This window comes from Alligator mississippiensis, chromosome 14 (genome assembly GCF_030867095.1).
Source record: "Alligator mississippiensis isolate rAllMis1 chromosome 14, rAllMis1, whole genome shotgun sequence".
Classification (NCBI taxonomy): domain Eukaryota; kingdom Metazoa; phylum Chordata; order Crocodylia; family Alligatoridae; genus Alligator; species Alligator mississippiensis.
The window spans coordinates 34164131-34185235 of record NC_081837.1 but is presented as its reverse complement, the minus strand read 5'-3'; the positions used below and the strand labels follow the sequence as shown (position 1 = coordinate 34185235).

Genomic DNA, 21105 nt, shown 5'->3' with positions numbered 1-21105 from the left:
AGCTTGTTTCGTCTCTGCACCAGGGTGAGGGTTGCAATGGGACGCGGTGCCTGTGAAACACCAGCCTCCACGAAGGCGGTGTGATGTGTCACGCTGGGACGTGTGCTGCTCAATCGGCCAAGAGACGAGTCCATTAAAAGCACCCTTAAAGTGGGTCCAGGGTGGCTGCCGGGACCTCACAACACCCGCATGCGTGCACACACAAAGCCAAAGCTTGAGCAGGCCTAGATCCTACAGACGGCACCAGGGCTGACGATGAGATGTGTGTGTCATCTGTGATCCTAGTTTGGAATGATCATCCTTGAGACAGCCAATGGTGCATGTCGCTCTCAAACTCTCAGGGGAACTGCAAGTCTTTTTGCCCCGGGGCTCCCCACATCCTAGAGATGGTGGGCCAGACCCAAAACAAGGATGCGGGTGCCTGAAACAGGACCTGGCAGAAATATGATCTAAACCCTCTCCTCTCACATACTCAGCAACCATCCTACCTTAGAGGCTCTTATATTCCCTTATTATCTCCATTTTTGATGCTCCCTAGGCAATGGTGTTCTGCCTTTTGCGCAGGTCCAGAACTGCCCATCTGAGCATTCAGATGCCTAATACTTGCCAAAGACCCATTTGGATCCCAAATGTAGGGAAACTGAAACCTAAGCCCCAAGGGTCTTAATTTGACCGGCATTTCTAGAGCACGCAAAGTGCATACCAACAACGCTGGGTTCGGCACAGCAGCAATAGCCACGTTTCATTTGAAAGCCCAGAGGGTGGTGACACCCACCTTTTATACACCACCGCCACCACCTGCTATGTTTTATAAAAAGCAAACTCTGCTTTGTTCTTTCAGAGAATGCCCAGAGATGCCTGCCCTTGGCAGTGGGTTCTGGGCTCTGCCCAGCTCCTGGCCACTGGCCCAGCGCTCTAATTAAAGTGCTCCCTTTCCCTGTCCCCTCCCAGAGCACGTGTATAAATGCCCCCATCCCAGTGTCTGCATCTCCCAAGCTGCTGGGTGTACTCAGGTCTGGATCTGCTCTCAAACAGAAATGGAGAGAAAGCTTTCCTAGCCTCAGGCAACAGCTTGCTTGTGCTATTGCTTCCTCCCCCTCATGTGAATTAGAACTCAGGACCTTGGCTCCAACAGCACAGTGAAGGAGTGCTTCTATTAGATGGTAGTAGCGTCAGCTTGCTTTCCTCTGCATAAAGTAGCCCCTGGGGACTAGGGTAGGGATGTGATCCTTTCTTTGCAAATGTGCTCAACTCGTACAAGACCCTGAGAAGTGGACTTTTTATTACAGCAAAGTGAGAGAGGCTGTGCTGGAAATGGGTGAGAAGTGTAAAGAAACCAGAGCCAGTATTTCTTCATAGCAAACCCTCATGATGCCTTTTTTATTTGAAGCCATAATAACAAGCACCAGAAAAACATGCAACATAATCTTGCATAGAGGGGCCAGGCCTGGGAGGGAGGTGGGGCTCGCCAGAGAGCAGATAGTCAGTGCAAGGGCCTGGAGCATTCGCTCCCCAGAGGAGAGCTAATTCCTGAGGTACTGCCCCTCCCAGCTACTCCTAGTGCAATTGCTGGCTTTAGCAGTAGCCAAGAGGGTTAGAGAGTGATTCCTTTGGTGAGCATGTTCCTCCCTCTTCCCCAGATTCACACACATTCAAAGCTACTCACTCCTGCCAAGCCTGACACCCTCACTATCCCCAAAGAAATTCAGCAGAGGCTTTTAACAGTCTACAGCAGGGGTGTCAAAGATATGGCTGCATCTGACCCGGCCTGCGGGGCTCCTAAGAAGGCTGGAAATTTGGGCCAGGGTCCACTGCCACAGACACACCTGGGCACCTCTATACTCTGTGTGGCAGGGGTACATGGGGAAGTATCAGTGGCTGCTGTTTCTGTGCCCTCCCCACAACTTGGTGCCCAGGATTTATAACCTGGTCCTCCCACCTTAGCCCATTGCTGACTTTGTGTGTACCTAGTCCTGTTGGTGATGTGTCAGTGACAGAAGTTACAAGGCGGAGAAGAACAATGGTTATGTTAATAACCCCTGTGCCCCCACCACTCACCCTGCCACCAGGCCCAGATCCAGCCCATGAGGAGCTCCGGGGTTCGGGTCCAGCCCAAGAGGCTGGTCAAGTTTGACACCCCTGGTCTACAGGAGGATGCAAAGCCAGCGCTAGCTAAGGTTGGTTCCTCCCCCTCTTCCAAGTGACCTGTCCCAGTGGTCCCCACATCTGCTGGAGGTTAGCCTGACACAGATCTCTGTCCCAGGACAGGGCTGTATCATGAGCAGCATTGAACAGCAGGCCCAGATTCTGCAAGGCAAGCTCAGTGGGAATCATTAATGCAGGACTGCGGGCTGGATTGAGTCTGGCACCCCTAATGCTACGGCTGCCTATGGGCTCCGTTAATTTTCAGAGGGTAAAACGAATACTATTCAACAGTTCCAATCCCCGCACCCAGCACTGGGCAGAGAGGGCAGTGCCAATCTTAGCGCCACTAAGCAGAAAAATATATAATACTTTATATTTCCCATTTCAAATAAATAAATACAGACATGGAACAAAACAAAACTCACAGTATACGTCATTCACGGACCCTGCTTCTGCATGAGGGCTGGGGTTAAAAATACAGAGAAATACTTTCTCTTTTTCTCCTGTACCTGGAGCCATTATTACTAATCAGTGATAAGAAAAATAAAGACACAGATATTCATCCCTCCCTCCTTGGCATGGACAGGAGCCAGCTCACACAAACCCTGGGCTCCTGCAAGATACAGAGCAGCATAGTTCCCTGCTGTGACTCATGCTCAAAGAGGCCAGCTCTTCAGCTGGTGTCAGTCACCATTACTTGCTGACCTCCGTGCAGCCACGGTGACTTATACCAGCTGAGGACTGCCCTCAGCTATCATCCAAAATTAGCAAAAAGGGACAAAGGCAAAGCAGGAATCATTTGTGTTGGTGGAGCTTCGGTTGTTCATTTGTTGTGGTATAGAAGCCTGAAGGGTTTCAACTATAGCAGCTAGCAACTGCCCTTCCAGATTAGACTGATGGTCTGTCTGGTCTGGACCCTTGTCTCCAATATCAGCTGCTTCAAAGGAAGATGCAAGGAACCCTACACTGGACAATTATGGGACAGCTTGACCAGAGGGGAAGTGTCTTCCTGCCTCCTGGTAGCTAACATTTGACTTATGCCCAGGAACTGCAAACACCATGAAGAACTAAGAGGCTTCCCACCTAGCCGTTGGGCTGGAGAAACACCACGGGCCGTAGACCATTGGGTTCCCTTGTTTCCTGGGGCATTTCAAGGCAACAGGCTGAGAAGCACACAACATGGTCACTACGCTGTGCTGCAGAGAAGGGGCTCCTGTTAAACAGTGGTATCCTATCCTCTGCAGCTCTGTTGCCACCAGATGACTGTAAGATGGTTGCCATCCTGCAGTGGAGGGAGGGGGAGCTCATTCCAGGAGGAAGAGGAAGGGGAACTTACAAAATATGTAGAAACGGGGTCTTTGCTGAACAGAAGGTCCCACAGCTAACAAAGCACCATTAACATCAGTGTCTCCTTCAGCAAAGGGGAGCCCCCTCCCCAGCACGTCGGGAGGGGAAGAAAAGGGAATAAGACTGAAAAGACCTAAGGCAGAAGATTTGGAGTGGGATCTGAATTACTGGGCCCCTGCCTGAAGGGAAAGTATATACCCCTCATCATGCATTGCAGTGCCCTGAAGGGGAGGTATACAGCTCCCACTCTACACAGCAGTGCCTCAAGGTTCTCAAGGAGTAAAGATTTTAAGGCACTAAAAAAGCTGCTTTACATGGATTTCAGACAGTCTAGGACAATGAACAAGAGGCAAGAAGAGGAGCCATCAGAACCCCTGATCTGATGTCCAGCAGAGGGCTGCTTCGTTTGGGAAGACTGTATAAGGAGAACAGATATGTAAGAAAAAAAAACCATAAGACCGAGGAGCACTGTTGTTAGTCCCATCCTCCTCTAACCCTTCCTATTCCCACCCGTGGAAGAGGCGTACAAGCCAATGAAGACTAGAGCAGTTGTTAAGGAAACAGCACAACAGAAAAGAAAGATTAATGTAGTGCTAAATATGCCTCGTCTTTGGGATCTGTGCTGCCAGTGCCTACCTTCCCTTCTGCCCAAAAGCTCTGGGCAGAACCCTGTCAAAAGAGATCAGACCTCACAATCCCAATGGGCTCCAGGGCCAGCTGCCTATGCCGCAGTGGCTGGAAAGACTAGCGATAGTCTTGTTCCTGGGTTTGGTGACCCATCAAGCTGCCACGGAGCTACAGATCACAGGATGCAGGTGGGAAAATGCCACTGATTTAAGCAGTCTGTCATCATGCAGCTAGACAAGGAAAATGCTAATGGCCTTGGGCGTGGGCAAATGAATACTCCAGTGTAATTCACATTGATTTTATATACTAATCTAAACTACACCAGGCTCTGGAATGGACAGATGTGGAGCTATCCTGGGGTAGTTCACATAGTAGGAAGCTATTCTGGCACCATCCCACTAGGTGCCAAATTAGCAATAACAGCCTGTTTGCCTTCAGGAAATGATTGACTACCCCAGGATGGACATGGCTAAAGGACACCTAAACTGGTGTAACTTACACAGGTGAAGTTTTACCCCTGATTCTTTCAGGGCTAATTCTGCAGCAGATCAGGCAGTTACCCCAGCCTAGGCATCATTCATCCACTACTTTTTCACACAAGTGTCATGTCAGTGACCTCCGTGGAAAAGTTACATCTGTCCAGGGCTCTAAACTTTCTCCTTGAACACACTCCCATCTTGCTGGTGCCCATGTGAAACCTAAAGACACTGTTACTGCCTTGCCAAGATTTTTTCTCCTTGGAGCAAAGTGTCATCAGTTTAGATCAACAAACTACAGAAATGCATCCTAGAAGTCATGCACGGCTCTGTGGCTTAGGGCATCAGAGAGCGTCCATGTCCTGCTGCAAGCCCCACTGGGATCTGAAATTTCCAGCTTCTTGGAGGGCTGATAAAGAGGGGTAGGAGGCCCAAGGATATTCCTCAGACATAGGGACGAGGCAGCCTTTAATGGATATGTGGCTCTGGGTGGGAAGCAATATCAGTTCCTTTTGCAGAGGCCACTTTGGAAGAGGAACGAGCTGGACACCTGTCTAAGAAAAAGACTCCCCCTTCCTTGAGAATGGAAAACACTGTGTAGGTCCCTGCCCTGCATAGGCAAGATGATGTCCCACTGGCAAAGGATGTCACAGGCATTAAGCTGCTGGCACACTGATTTAACTGGCCTAAATAATGAGCTCCCTCTGAGCCACACAGGAGCAGAAAAGCAGCTGAAAACCCTCCATCAGCTTCCCTGAGGAGATAAGAAGGCTTCAGGCAAAAGGGAGGAAGAGATACATACCCGCCCCCCCCTTAGCAGCATATTCTCCCTCTTCCCCACCTGCACCCTTTACTCCCTCTGCCTTGTTCCTAAGGGAGCAGGGAGGCAGGGACAAGACTGCCTCTGCACAGGGGTGCTTTTGCACAAGGAGGTGCCAAGATGACTGGGCTCCTGCAGTCTCCCTGACTTAGGTCTCTTCAACCCCCTTGCTTTCGCTAGCAAGTGACCTGCCACGGCTTCTAAAAGCCGAATTGGCTTGTCATACCAGCTGCGTGCAGAAATTCCACACGGCCTCATGCTCTGGGGAGGGAAGCCAGGAACACAGGAAAAAGGAAATGATGTTTATAGAGAAAGAAAGAAAAACCCTGCTAAAGAAAACACAAGTTTTGTGGTAGCCACTAGGAGTCTGCTACAAGTTAAGTATACCTGGGACTATGACAGGGCTCCTGCCTGCCAGCCACTTAAAGGCAGGCATCTCATAATGCCCAAGAGGGATGCTGGCATGACCATGGGCCTCAACAAGGATTGCAGAGGATGTGACTCCCGTTGGGGCTCAGCAGTGGGATGGGCATGTATTTGTGTGTGTGAGACAAGGTGCTGTCCATTCGGGGTGGGGACGCCTTGGGACCAGGGTGGGTGGGAGAGGAGGTACTTTATTGCTTGTCGATGGCTCCTTGTTCTGCAGAGCTCTCCTTGCTGGTGGCTTGCGCATGCCATGTGGTCTCTTTAAACACAAACCAGCAATTTCCAGCCCACAGGATAAAGTTGATGAAGCCAAAGAGCTGGAAGAGAGAGAGAAAGAGAGAGAGGGTAAAAAGCATGGGCAGGAAACACACACATACACATGCCTGTGTGTGCTCAGTGGGTAGATTTAGAAGTGTTCAAAACTGCAGTTTTGTTGTCCTCTGGTGCCAGTCACTGAAAGGATAAGGCCAGGGACAATTACAGCCAGCTGAGAACTTCCCTTAGGTTAGCCACGCTGGAGGCCTTACAGATTTGAGAGTCTCCACCTAAGTTTCCTTCAATCCCTATGCTGCAGCAGTAGCATCACTAAGACACACAGACATCCAGCTGCTGTGACTGCATCTCAAAGCAATGCACTTGGGACCAGGAACAGCGCTCCATATGCCATCTCAGCAGGGTTTCCCACCAGTTCCCAGTGCCTCATCTGCCCTGGTCCATTTAGCAAGAGATGCACGAATGTAACACAAATGCAACCCACCCTATATGTCTCTGTCACCCTCTACTGGCAGTGCACCTAGAAAATTTGAGATGCCTGATGTAGCTTTGTTTAGGTCTTCTAAGCCAGGATCTTTCCGCTCAGGTAAGAAAAGGCTCCTGCTTTAAGAGCCAGAGGTCCTGCATCATCTCCATGCTCTGATATCCCTCCCAGGGTGGTGGCTTGACACAAGTTGATATTACTGAGATACCTATGGGAGTCTGTACTAATGTTTTGCATGATACCTAACACTGCAGATTTTGCACCTCATGGGTCAGACCCCCAGCTGGTAAAAATGGGCTATTAATTTAAGTGGAACTACTCCAATTTGCACCTGCTGAACATGCAGCCCACTGCCTTCCATGTCACCACATCACCCGGGTCCCTTCCTACCCCCTGGCTTGCTGTTCTGCCAGCTCTTACCACAGAGATGTTGGCCAGCCCCATGGAGGGAGTGGCCCCAGCATTACAGACACTCTCCTGGATATGGCACACCGTCATGGCAGCGATGAGGCTAGATGGCCGCGTGGCTCCCTTCACATCCGATAGGCCTTTGCCCCAGGCTGCAGCTGCCACCAGCCAGAAGAAGGTAAATGAGACAGTGACACAGAAATCCTGGAGGGGATGGGACAAATAAGAAGTGTCATGCTGCTCCCAGCTCTGCACACAAGAGTCCCTCTCATTCTCACCAAACATGGGCACTATGATCTGTCTCCAGGATCCTGATTTCTTCCTCCCAACCCAGATGCTTCATGGAAGGGCCCTCTAGCTCCATTCCAAAGCCCTCCGAAGTGCTCGGTTAAAGCGAGCCCAGGGCATTTGTTGGAGGGTCCCATAAGGCTTCTTTCTCCCAGATGATACAACTCCACACTTTATTAAAAAGCCAAAGTGTTTAGGGCTGCATGACTTCAGCTATATGGCTTAGTTCTGCCCTTGTTGCTTGTATCCAGTACCTCCCAATTCTGTCCTGAAGCCCCAGGTACCAAACAGACCTTGCAGGATCTGCTGCCTTTGTCTGCGAGTGCTGGCTCTGAACCTACCTTCAGTCCTTGCTCCTAAGATACAGAGCTGCAAGCTATAGTGACTGGTCGCTGACTTCAGCCATAATTAGGGGATGCATGAAGACAGGGCAGAGACTACCTCATTGGCCATATCCCTCTTCCCTATTACTACAGATGTGATAGTGCCACAGGGAAAGAGATCGCAGTGCCTGGAGTGGGGTGCAAGACTGGAACATTGGTTGAGGAAAAAAATGAGTTCAATGATTAAGACGATACATAGGTTCTTATCTCCCTCTCCTGTTTCCTATCAAGAGACTAACAGGACTAGCTCCCTTCCTCTACTCAAGAGAAATAGGAAGTGATTTACCCAGGGTCTCACAGTGAGTCATTGTCAAAGCCAGGAGCCCTGGCTCTCAGCCTTGTGCTCCAGTCATTAGACCAGTCTCTCCTGCTGCGTAAACAGATTAAACCCCACACTCCTTTGGATTAAGCCCCAAGCATAAAGAAATGCTAAACCAAGGTTGTGCCCTGGGAGACTCAGATCTTACTGCAAAGGGAAGCCTCTTATTCTCGACGTAGAGAGAATGAAATCGCAGATAGACCACCAGGGCTGCCATGCTGTAGAGGAAGGAGAAGACCCCCAGAGTCACAAAGAACTCGGCTGGAGCTGAGAAGTCCCCCATGAGATGTAGTGTCCTTTTCTCAGCGTCTTCCTCGCAGACAGGCATTTCAAATGGAATCTGGTATAACCTGCTCCAGAGACAGGGGTGGAGAGAGGAGATGCATTTCATTCAGAAAGTGTTGAGAGCAGGGGAAAGAATAGCTGTCACCCCCTCCCAACTTCCCCAGTGAAAGGAACTGGCCTGTTTGATGGCTGGGATTGGTGGGCAAAGTAATATAAGGCTTGCTCCCACAGAAGAAGGTGGGACCATAGAAACCCCATATATCAACTGAGTTCAGGGGCCAAAACATGAATGAACAGGGTTGGGAAGTGCAGGCTTCAAAATGAGGGGCTCGCAGGGGATGCCAAGCAGAGAACCTGGAACAACAACACTGTCCATCTCCCACTGGCACCTAAAGGACCTCTCCCCCGATAGGGCCTGCAGGCCAGTGGCAGGGCATGCTCCTTCATGCTGCCTTGCCAACATGGCTCATCTATTCTAGGATCAGCAGCCACTGCCCATAGTGTCATATCCCAGTGCCTGGCCTACAGTAGCTCTTACACTAGAGGGGTGCTCCCCATCGATGACATGCTAGTCTAGTCATGGTCTAGAAGCATTCAGATAGCATAGTGGTTGGTCCTCTGCTTCTCTGCCTGCTTAGTTTTTATTAAGCGTACCCATTGCTTCAGCATCTGACTGCCTCTCAGCTGAGCTTGCCAGCAAAGAGGACCGACTCGTGGCAGTAAGGGTAGGAGTTTAAGTGACACTTCATCTCTCCTAATGGGAATGATATGCGCAGACATTGCTCACAGAGGCTGCCAGAAAGGCACCAGCTGGTATTAGTGTTCTGATTCAATATGGTCTGATTTAGACTGCGGGTTCTCCAGGGCCATGACCTTACCTTTGTCCACAGCTATAAAGCACCTTACAGATTATGTAAATAAGTAAAAGGCTATTCTCTGTCACCACCTTCCTAGGTTGATTATGAAAAATTTTTCAGCCTGGTATCCCACTCCCAATCCTAGGACATTTTTGTTTTACCCAAAATGTAAAGGAGTTTCTTTACACTCTGACCCTTTACGTGCACTGTCAGAAAACTGAACATAACAGCACTGAGCTAATACCCAACTGTCTAGAAATATAGGACCAGATCCAGAATGAATATAAAAATCATCATTTCTTCTGCTCTCAACAGACCTGTGCCCACTTGCAGCAGGATCGGCGATAAGGACTTGACCTGGACAGTGACACAGAATGTCCTTGCTTCCATTTAGCAAAAAGTACAAAACAGAGACAATAAATGGGGAACAAGTTAAATAGGTGCTTAAAATCCTAATCACTGCAGGTTAGGAGTGAGTTGACTGTAGCCCTTAGAAGAAGGGAAGGGAGCTGTTGTCTTCCATCATGTGTTCTGAACCAGGCTGGAGCCTGCATATATTAGAGGTCAGATAATTAAAAGAAATTTGATGGCAAGAACACTCATTAAGGAGGACTGACTTATCCCCATATATCCCAGACCCTGCAGACAATGATCCCTGCCAAGAAGGGACAATGACCATTGTTTTAGCTGCACACTTCCCCATTTCTCCCCCTGCTAACAGTTCTCCTAGTCAAATGCATTTCAATGGAGTTCAAAGTTGTATCTCTATATATAGCTACCAAATGTTGGCAGGCAGGCCAAGATGTGTGGATAGATATAGCCATGTTCACACTTTTCATATGTTTAGCTTCACAGGATGGATTTCAATCTAATTCTGGCCCCTTTTCTACTCACTCAAGATGCTTTTTTTTGCTGAGCCCCAACAAATGAAGCAGTTATTTCTATTATTGCTCTGACTTCCTTGTTCCTTGGCAAACCTCTCTTGCTTTGGACTGGCAGAAATACTAATGAAGGCTGGGCACAATGGAACAGACCACTAGCCCATCAGCTCCAGTAACCTACTTCCAGCAATGGGAGACATCTGAAACACTCTGTTAGATCTCTTTCTGGGCAGGTGATGGAGGGATACTTTCTAAAGCGAACTACTTGTTTTGAAAGTTTGCATCCAAGGAAAAGTGGCAAACGTTGCTGTACAGGACAGAGGGCTGATCTCCAATTATTTAAGACTGCTGTGTTTGACCTGTTCCTGGGCATCATTACTGTATGCTTATATTGGGTTATTGTCTACTGCGTGCATATGCCAGTTTAATTTAATAGCAGGGTTACGGGGAAGCAAGCAGGAAGGGAGCACCGTGGCTCCAAATAAGCAACCTCTCAGGGGTCATTAAGAGACAATACCTGAGCTATTAGCTGTGAAGATGCTATTTCCAGGCTCCAAACTGAGGCAAAGATCAAAAAGACTGTAAACAGTTAAAAAGTCTCTCTCTGTCCAGCTATGAGGCAGTTGTCAGGGAGCCATCTGTAGAGAGCAAGGGGGGTCTGAAGAGATCTGACTCCAGAGAAAGAGGTAACCCTTAGGTAAGGCAGATGTGTGAGGAGGTTACTTATTGTTTTCACATCCTTGTTCTTGCACATTAAACTTTGCTCCAGTTGCCAAAATGAAACAATCCTTTGATCCAAGGAACCCCTCTGGTCACTTTTATTAACTTCTGGTTATGAGCCAAGTCAGGTCTGATTTGGGGGGGCATGTTCGATATACAGGGTGCTGTAGAACCAGTCTTAGATCCGGAGAGTCATCTGATTCCTCCCTAGGCAAGCAAAAGTACAAAACCCAATTGGGTCTGTACTGAGAGATCAGAGAGGGTCTCTGAGGTACAGATAGTCCAGAAACCACAACAGCTGCATAGGACTCAGCTCTTGCCCACGTTACAGACTTCTGCCAGAAGAGCTGCATCAGCAAGGGGTATGAAAAGATACTAATGCAGCTATGCCAGCAAAACCTCGGAAGCAAAGCTTCTGTCATTCATGGGAGTGGGTGTAACTCTGGTGACAGGAAAAATGTACCAGCAGGGCCATGTTCAAACCAGGGAGCCTGGCTGCTTCAGCACTGCCATTCTAGTTAAAGCAGCAACAGTCCCAGAGCACAGACATAGCTGCAAAACTCACAGAGGTGGCATTGAACCCTGGGGGCTATGAAGGGTTAAAATAGTGTTTTCTAGATTATTTTGGTCTTAATCTACACTGGGTACATCTACAGGTGCACTAATGTGCCAGAGGTATGTGCCATACCTGTAATAACAGGTACTAACTGAATGCGCAGTATCCAACACTACTGCGCAACAGCATCAGCGCATGCCTTTTTAGTGACATTAATGTGCAGTAGACTAATACTACTGCATACTAGCAAAACAGCAAGGCTTTTGCTGTGATGCACTAATACGCAGTACAATTAGTCTATGGCGCATTTAGCATCTTGTGTAGACCCACCCACATTTACCTTAGCTGGTTAAAGTAGATGGTTAGCTGATTTCGCTGCACCCTTGAATAGAAGCAGGCTTGAACACAGAAACTGCCTAACTGCAACAGATCAGTGGTCCACTTAGTCCAGTATCCTATCTCTTAACAGTTGCCGATATGAAATGCTTTAAGAAAAGCACCTCATTTTGGAGCATAGTACCAGGGAAGGAGAGTTTCTTCCTGACCCAGCTGGAGATCAGCAAATGCCCTGAAGGATGAGGACTCAGTCTTTGCTGTTACTATCAGAGCTATGCTAACTGCAGGCACTCCTCTCATTTATACAGATACCTAATCCTCCTTTGATGCTGTACTAAGCTATTTACCTCAGGTAATCTTGGCACAAATGCCTCTCTCCTAAATCTCATGCCAAACCTGCTCATGCATTCTCCCATACAATACCGCCTGAAGATGTCCAAAAGGTTCCCCCTCGATGCTACAGCCTGCCTAGCTTGCTTTGGAATGAATCAGGGGTTTTCTTATGCTCTGGGGACTGTGTCTAAATGCTCTTCTTTTCCCAACCACTAATGGGGTCAGAACAGCTCTTCCCATAATGGCCTGGTTCTCCCTTGAGCATTCTGTCTCCAAGAGATGTTCTGAAAGATACACCTTTAGATACAATGCAGCCCAAGAATTATTAGAGCATTTATTAAAGGTATTCATGTGCCCTGCTAATCATAATGCAGAGGAAAGATATGAAGAACATAAGCAGAATATTGCATTCCTAAGAAAAGCAGTACCTAGGAAGTGTGCCCATGTTATTGGACAAATTTTGTTACATGCAAAAGAGAGACAAAAATGTGATAACCCCCCTGCATACAATTAGCAAGTGCTCACAGCTCAGCTCCTGCTGGGAGCAGAGACCTGTCCCCTCAGTGTGAAAAGAGACCTGAGGTTGGGTGGGGAGCTTATTTCCTATATGATCACACCCTTATTAACATCATTTGGCCTGACAGTTCCCTTTTCTACACCCTAGGGAATGTTTCAAATATAACTAAACCCAGCTCACCCCCACCTGGTGTGAGCAATGCTGGTAACTCTAGAGGAGGCAAGGCACCTGCAGCTGGCATTACATCATACACCATGCCACCTAACCCTGCTCAGAACTGGTCTAAGACATGGAGAAAGGTCCTCCACTGATGCCAAGCAATGCGACTCTGTTGGCTTCAGTAGAGCTGTGCTGATTCACAGTAGCTGAGCATCTAACCCATATGCTTCAAGAGGCTGCAAGAGTCTTGCCTCCCCAGGGCCTGGGTAAGGGAGAGAGAGAAAGTTTGGTTGCTCTGCTCCCCTCTGGTCATGCCAACATGTTCATTTAGAATTGCCTTGTTCTCTTTGCAACTACGCACTTACGTGGGAATCACTTTTGCTTCTATATCATGCGGTCAGGCAGTCTGGGCCAACTTGCCTCAGCCATATCCACAGGCCATTTCTTTGGATTGGTTCATTGGTAGCTTCCTAACATCGGTCAGTCTTGGACAATTAAAACCTACACCAGTCTGCTTCCTCCCTGCTGTTTGTGCATGCCCATTGCAAAAAAATTTCCAAAACTTAGTAATGCAAAAGGAAACCAAAATGGAAGCTGTTTTGCACTGGGACAGGTAAACAAGCATTCTTCCACTCCCAACCTCAGATCAATCTGTTTCAATGTGTGATAATTTAAGAAAAACCTGCCATCAGAGTCCCATTCTATCAGAAGCATCCTGTAGCTGAGTGCCACAGGTTAAGGATACACTGTATCAAAATGTATCCCTTCAAAGCAGGGGTGTCACAATCACTGCCATTTTAAGGGTAGGTAAGATGGGGTGGGAAAGTGAGGGGACATTAGCTGCTGGAGTTTTAGACATGCACTAAAGCAGCGGGGAGTAATACCACCACCAAAGGGGCTCCAGCAGCTGCAGTGACAACAGCCATGGGCTGAATGGCCCACCTCCACAGGCCGGATTTGGCCCATGGGCTATATGTTTAACATCTCTCTTTCAAAGAATGGATAAGAGGCAGGGTAGATATGCACCCTCAGAGCTAGTTAAGTGTGTTTGCGTGGGGAGGGAGGGGTTGGGTCTGGGTTTTCATCCCATTCTTTTGTCCTCCTGTCTAAAAAGGTTAATGATTATTTTGGCTGAACTATCATGGGCAAGACAGCATTAGGGAGATCCCCATTTACCTGAAGGGATATCCAAACTGCACGGAGATGGCAGTCATTTCTTGGTTTTTGCCATTGCATTTCACAGTAGCCCCCGTCTCCCCACTGAAAGAGCCACAGGATCCAAAGGCAAATATGGCAAAGAGCTGGAAGAGAAGAAGCAAAACGCTTTGGAGCCAGAGGGACCCCAGCTGGTGAGAAGGAAACTGGCAAAAGACCCGTGATGACAGCTCTGCTGGGCCCCCCACCCCTCCTGAGACTTACAGTGCAGCCTGGAGTGATCACAGGGAAATCATCCTGGGTTCATAGTCCTCACAGGGCTGCAGTGGAACTGTTACAGGGTAACAGGGGTGAATGGATAGCTTCTGTAGCTTCCAGTCAGGTGCCCCAGTCACCCGCTGTGCTGGTGAAACCAGGCAGCAGACAGCGGAGTACCAGCAGATCCATTTCTTGGAACAATAATGTTTATAGCAAAAGAAATAAGAACAGGCCAACACAGACAACATGTGAAAAAACAGAAAACTCTCCAGGCCAGGACTCCTGGGGGATGATCTCGGTCTTCATGGAGGCATTCTCCTGTGTCCTGTACACGGCCACTCTTACAGCTCTCATCCCAAGCAAGAGCGCAACAGCAACAGGAAATAAGAGATGAGCTGGAGTCATATACCAGGCAGTGTGATAACTGGCCAGACATCCCACCAGGAGAGAGATGAGTTTTCCCCAGAACCCGTTCAATATATGGCCTCTCTGCTAAAATCAAATAAGGAGGCCAGTAAAAGCCAATAATAAAATGGACACCTGCCCGATGGGACCTGGACTGAGACCATGATCTATCCTCCAGTGGAAAACCATCACCCGTACTATCGGTCACTGTCCTAAGGACTTGAAGACTATTTGACAAACTAGAACTGAAAGGCTCCATATGCCATTACCAATCCTCTGAGCCAGCCATTCTCCCTAATTAGGTTTGTTGGACTTCAGCATTAAAAACAACGGTTGTACATTTTCAGTGGGAACCAGAAACACCTGCACTAAGTAAACTGGAACAGGTATGCAGCAGCAGGTAGGACAATAAGAGGTGCGATCTCACCCTATCACCTGGCCTCTCTTACAAGATACAAGTGCCCTTCTCTCCGCAATACACATCTAGCGCTCTGACTTCATAAGATTTAGCCCAGGTTGTAGTAACACAGGGGCTGGCCTGCTGATTCTCACAGAGGATAGAAACAAAGCACAGAGTCATGCAGGAAATCAATCTTAGTGCTGGGAATAGACCACAGGTGTGTGAGTTCACGAGTCTGGAGTCCAACTAATAAATGGCACTCCCTCATACAAGAATCTGCGAGAAGGAAAGAAAAAGACAATCCCACCAGGCTGGCTCCCAAAACTCCCCTTGCTAACACTGACTCTTCCAGGTTCTGGGACAGCAGTGGGTTAGCACAGGAAGACATCCTAGGGCACAACATGCCAGACCAGCAAAGGGTGTAAACATCATTTGTAGCCTGCTTTGCACTGCTCCTACCTCCATTACGTGCTGCTTTGAAGAACCACAGCATGGGTGCCACAAGTGGCACAGGCAGCCTCTGTGTGTGGCACGTGGCAAATCAGGGCGAGGACAGGCAGCACAATGGGAGATCAGGCCGGAAGCAGAAAGCAAGGCAGCAAATCAGGCAAGGAGCACTGGGCAGGGAGCAGAAAGCAAAGCAGCAGACTGGGCAGGGAAAGGGGATCAGAGTGGCACTTGGGGAGGGTGTGGGGCTAACCTGTATGCCTGCCAAAAAGGTTGGCCCCCACTGACTTAGAAAACAGGCAGAAAACAGCTTCAGGGGTTGGGACATGGAGGAGGAAGGCATCGCAGTTTCACAGACTAAGAAGAAGATAAAAACAGGCCCACTGCTAAAGAAAAGGGGGCAGTGCCTTGCCCCGACACATGGCATCCCCAGCCGTGAACTCAGCAAATACTCTGAGCTATAAGGGGAAGCAAAAATCACCAGCAGCAGCCCAGCATAATACCTGAGATCACAAAGCCACCAGAAGTTTGCTACTTTGTTCTAGAGACTATAACCCAAGTGCTTCCTAATGGGCCCAAAAAGGTCTGGCTGTCCCTCATAAAGAGAGCCTCTGTACTAGCCTAGAACAGCTGAGTGACAGCCCAGTCCCTCACCAGTTCCACCTCCCTGCTGGGTTTCTGTTCCATCCCTGCCCAGCAATGCCAGCAATGTAGGCTGCCTGGATGCCATGCCAGAGAGCTTTTCTTATGGGCTCCCTTTCCCATCTTGCTCCCGTCTTGCTCACTGGCTCCCTCGGTGAGCTGGCCAGCTTGGGGACAGCCCATGAAGCTTCACACTTGCTCGTAGGTTTGCAGTCATGAAGGAGAATGGCCCCAGGTCAGGCAGGAACCTGGACGGTGCCACAAAACCTAGATATGGATACACATCTTGCTCCAGCTCCAGTGCATAGGCAATCCCCTTAGCATTGCTGGGCGTTACAGAGGAGGCTCCTCGGTGACTTTTGAACAATTTCTTACGTGGCTGTCAGGCCACCTGTCCCCTAAGGCACTGAATCAGCAGCTTGGAAACTGCTCAGAGAAGCCGGGTGTTTCAAGAGCTGCTGATGCAGTGGCATGCAGGCAGGTGGCTTGGCCAGAAGTGAAGAGCCTCTTTTTAAAAAAATCTCTCTGTTTTTACAGGAACCTCAAGCTGTTCTCCTGCTTTGTGCCTCACTGTGAAACACAGCCTGACAACCCGATGATCTGTGTCAGGAGTGGGAAGCTGAGGGCTTGCGACCCCATTAAAGTTCTTTATCCCTTTAAAGAACCGTTTGAGTTTCTTTCTGGTACTGATGATACTGAAGCGCCTTGATGCTTCTAAGCCAAAATCAGTTTTCAGTTACACATTCAATAAACTGCTGTCTTGTTTTCTTTGCCTCCTTGTAATAAGTGTGTAATTCATCCATACAGGAAATGGTTACAAGTCTCAAATGACATTTCCTGTGCTTCATTCTGCGTTGAATTTCTCTTTTTCTTCTACTGGCACAGGGTGAAGATGAATGTGGTTCCTGAATAGTTTTCTGGTAACTCATCCAGAAACTGAGCACTGGTTAAGTTCATGCTCTCTGAACTCTGGCTTCCCGAAGCAACAGAAAGAAACATCAGCTCTGTGTGTGTCGCATGTTGTGTTTGAGAGGGAGAGAAAAGAGAGCACGGAAATGTAGGGTAAAGAGCCTCAGACTGAATATTTCACACTTCATCCATAAAGGATGGATTCCCCCTTGAACATAACTAAATCATTAACCCAACAGGGGGAAAATGTACAGCATTTGGGGCAGAGGAGATTCACTGTGGGTGCATCTACACATTCATTAATATGCCTTAATTACTGAGCATTGAGTTTAGTACTTGTTTAATGAAATAATAACTAAATGCATAGTAACTAGAGTTACTGCACAGTAGCACCGGCGCACAGTTATTTCGTGATGCTTACTGTCCATTAACCTAATAACTCTGTGCAGTAGGCTATTAGCATGGTTTTTAACCACCACGCTACTGCGCAGTGTTATTAGGCTAATGCGCAGTAAGCGTCTCGTGTAGACGCACCCCATGTCATCTTGATCACTTTCCTACCAAAGCAGAATTATGCCTTACTGAATATTCCCTACCGCTTTGTCCAGCCTAGTTTTAAATGATAGAAGCATTGTGTCTTCCACGGTTTTGCTTGTGACACTGTGCCCTAGTCCCATGCATCTCTTTCTTACCATTTGTTTTCTGCATTAAAGTTTCCTGTTGTTTAGCATTAGCCAATCACTCCTAGTTATTATACCCCTTCAAATACCCGTGGTATTGCATCTTTGGGCTACTTTTGAATAGAGGGCCTGACCCGGCAAGCTCCTTGAACGGAGCTTCTTCAATTGTACCGGCCTCCATCAGAACTTGGGCTATTTATTGGTACATGAACATAAGTCACTGCCATTTACTGAGCGCAACCACAGGTCCATCTTGCCGAGTCTCCTGTGTCACACAGGGGCAGGGAGTGGAGGCTGAAAGGGAGAACGAACAGGGCACAACCAGGGTTTTTCCCACTGTTCCTCTCTCACTTGCAACCTCCTGCCTTTAGGGTCTAACTGGCCTCTCATTAAGGGTAACTGGCCTCTTAATAGTCAAGTCAAAAGTGAAATTAATATTAATCAGACCTGTCTCAGGTTTGGGGTAGTTGGTTTGAAGCACCCTGGGTTTTCAAGGGTACTCACAGCTTTCTTTGATTTCAACCAGAACTGCAGGTGCCCGAGCCCTTGGTGTCCCAGGTTGGGGTTTAGACTCCCCAAAATTCAGTTACTCAAAACCCAGAACCAACATTTGAATGTATTTGCCTGGTGCTATACACATTTGGGGCTACATCTTCTGGGTGGCCAAATCAGGAGAGCTGGGTTTGATTTGGGGCCGTAGACCTTGTGTAAGTTACTTCCCCTCTTTGTCCCTAAGCTTCCCCATCTGAAAAACAGCAATAATGACTGACCTCATCTGTAACGAGGTTAGTGATCTATGGATGAAAATTGCTACATAAGCGCTATTATTAGACTAACCGTGATGCAATATATACTAGTATGGGCTTCCACAGAGTCCGGCAGATCAGGAGTGAGACCCCAAATGCCACAAGCAAATGTGGAACAGTCTGGTCTCCAAATGGAGGCGTGAAATAAATACAGCAGTGTTGATGTGCCCGCAGATCCAACGGTGCAAATCATTCATATTCCAGACCGACGGCCCTGCCAACTGCACTCTTTACAAACATTTTAATTCACTGTTATTGTTACCAAGGACTTTCCATACTCTGCTTCATTCAAGGGTCTCAGACCCCTTGGTAAGAGTAATGAACGCAGATGCCTGAAAGCAGGTATCTTCGCCTTACAGATGGCTCCACTGGGGCTCAGAGGACATGAAACGATTTGCCCAAGGTCACGCAAGGGTTGTACCTACAGAACCCAGGAGTCCCCGTTCTCCAAATCCTGCTCTAGACAGCACTTCTTCCTGGCTAAGGATGCAATAAGTGCGACAATATCTGATGCACAAACTGGAGAGAGAGTCAACCCCTGTAAAACTGTGAGATAACTTTCCCGGTAGAACACATGTTGCTGTGAAAATCACTGTGGCAGAGAGAGCCCAAGACATTAAGGCTTGATTTAATGAGCAGACGGTAGCTGAAGGCTGCTTCATTAATAAGGTGAGCCTGGCTGTCCCACACGCTCCCCCCTGGAGCACTGCGCTCCCAATTAGTACAGGACCCATTCCCTCGCCCCCCGCCCCCGGGGGTGGGTGAAGAGAACGGAGTTCAGGAGCTGAGAGACAAGCCAGGCCCGGTATGTGCAGGATCAGAGCTCTGGAAAGGTTAAACCACTGCAGCCAGGGTGTTTTTTTCCCCCTCCCAGTGAAATGTGAGCAGCGCTCCGCGGCCCCTCCCGGCAAATCCAGGCTTCCTTGCTCATAGAAGGGCTGCCTTGGAGGGCACCGCGTGCTCGGCTCCTTCCCTGCTCATGCCTGGCTCCTCCAGCCCCGCAGGGGCCTGCTCCAACCCCCGCCCCTCGGGGCAGCATCGATGCCTCGGGCCAGCTTGGCATAACTTTGCAGGAGCGTCACTTTCCCCCCCACACACACACCACCCCATCCCCCCGGGCACCGAAATAGAGCCTGAAAGTTGGAGGAGATGGAAACCTTACCCACTCCAGCACCTTGATGAAACCCAGGGGCTCCTCCAGCCGGCTCCAGCGCAGCCCGGAGAGCAGCCGGCCCTGCGGGGAGAGGACGGGGCGGCGGTCAGGCGGGGAGCGGGGCGAGCGGGACGCAGCCCGCGGGCAAGGGGCGCGGGGGGAAGGAGCGGGCTGCCCGGCAGGGAAGGCGCCGGCAGCGGCGGGCGCGGGGAGGCAGGGCTGCTACCTGCTGCCGGGGCTCCTTGTCGGCCGCCGAGGCCGTCGGGGCGCTGGGCTCGGACATGCGGGCGGCGGGGAGGAGCGGAGCGGCGCGGAGCGGAGCGGCGCCTGCTGCCTCCTGCGCGGAGCGGAGCGGAGCGGCGGGAAGGAGCCCGCGCCCGTCCGACGGGGCTGTCACCTCGGGGCCGCGTCACGTGGAGCCGCCCTCGGGGCGGGGGGCGGCCGCCAGCGCCTCTGCTCTGCTCTGCTCTGCTCTGCCCGGCGCGGCCCGGCGCGGCCCGGGGGCGCTGTGCGCGGCGCTGGGCACTCCGCGGGGGAGCTAGGGGCCGGGGGTGCGCGCGTGTGTGGAGAGCTAATATTCTCAAGTGTGCATGTGTGAGTGGGTCTAGGACCCTGGGGTGTGTGCACACGTGTGGCTCTAGGATACTGAAGCTGTGTGTGCGCGCGCACCTGTGTGTATCTAGGATTCTGACGTGTGTGAGTGAATGAGTGTGTGTTTGTGTAGATCTAATATTCTGAAGTGTGCATGTGTGAGTGGGTCTAGGATTCTGGTGTGCGTGTGCACGCGTGTGTGTGGATCTAGGATACTTAAGTGTGTGTTTGTGTAGATCTAATATTCTGAAGTGTGCGTGTATGAGTGGATCTAGGATTCTGGTGTGCGTGTGCACACGTGTGTATCTAGGATACGTAAATGTGTGTTTAGATCTAATATTCTGAAGTGTGTGAGTGAATCGAGGATCCTGGTGTGTGTGCACGCATGTGTGTGTGTATCTAGGATACTGAAGTGTGTGTGTGGATCTAGGATTCTGACTTGTGAGTATGGATTCTGCAGTGTGTGCATGTGTGTGTGCATTTGTGATGTAGGATTCTGAAGTGTGTGTGTGCACGTGTGTGTGTGTGTCCAGGATTCTGACGTGTGAGTGAGTATGTAGGATTTTGAAGTATGTGTGTGTGTGGAGATCTAGGACTCTGCAGTGTGTTTATGTATGTGTGTGTGTATCTAGGATTCTGAAGTGTGTGAGTGAGTATGTGTGTGTGTATGTGCAGATCTAGGATTTTGAAATGTGTGTGGTTGTGTACATCTAAGGTTTGATATATGTGTGTGTGTATGCGTGGAACTAGGATTTTGAAGTGTGCGTCGCTAGGATGCTGACGTGTGTGAGTGGGGAGGGAATCTAGGATTCTGAAGTGTGTGTGTGTGTGTGCGCACATGCATGTGCATGTGCATGTGTCTAGGATTTTGAAAAGTATGTGTCTGGATCTCAGATTTTGCAACGGGGGGGTGCTGGGGTGTGGTGCATCATCACTTACAACACAACACACATTTTCCTTCGGTTAAAGAAAAACTAGAAGCTTTATACTAATATGCCAGGAGGCTAGTGCTGGGTTAT

At 49.3% G+C, this 21105-nt stretch overlaps 1 protein-coding gene across 1 annotated transcript; it reads right to left on the bottom strand.

Moving 5' to 3' along the window:
• Positions 1-1348: 1348 nt before the first annotated feature.
• Positions 1349-19904, bottom strand: SYPL2 (synaptophysin like 2). Its single transcript, XM_006260047.4, has 6 exons — positions 19722-19904; positions 19505-19576; positions 13817-13941; positions 8145-8346; positions 7019-7210; positions 1349-6158 (listed from the first exon to the last, which is right to left on the bottom strand). Exons 1-6 carry the CDS (start codon positions 19776-19778, stop codon positions 6030-6032), a joined length of 777 nt encoding a protein of 258 aa, XP_006260109.1. The 5' UTR covers positions 19779-19904; the 3' UTR covers positions 1349-6029.
• Between the last annotated feature and the right edge of the window lie 1201 nt (positions 19905-21105).

Coding starts and splice junctions, on each gene's coding strand:
- SYPL2 (XM_006260047.4), bottom strand. CDS start 19,778: ATGTCCGAGCCCAGCGCCCCGACGGCCTCGGCGGCCGACAAGGAGCCC. Junction 13,942..19,504: donor TCATCAAGGTGCTGGAGTGG/GTAAGGTTTCCA, acceptor CTTCTCTTCCAG/CTCTTTGCCATATTTGCCTT. Junction 6,159..7,018: donor GGCTGGCCAACATCTCTGTG/GTAAGAGCTGGC, acceptor TCTCTCTTCCAG/CTCTTTGGCTTCATCAACTT.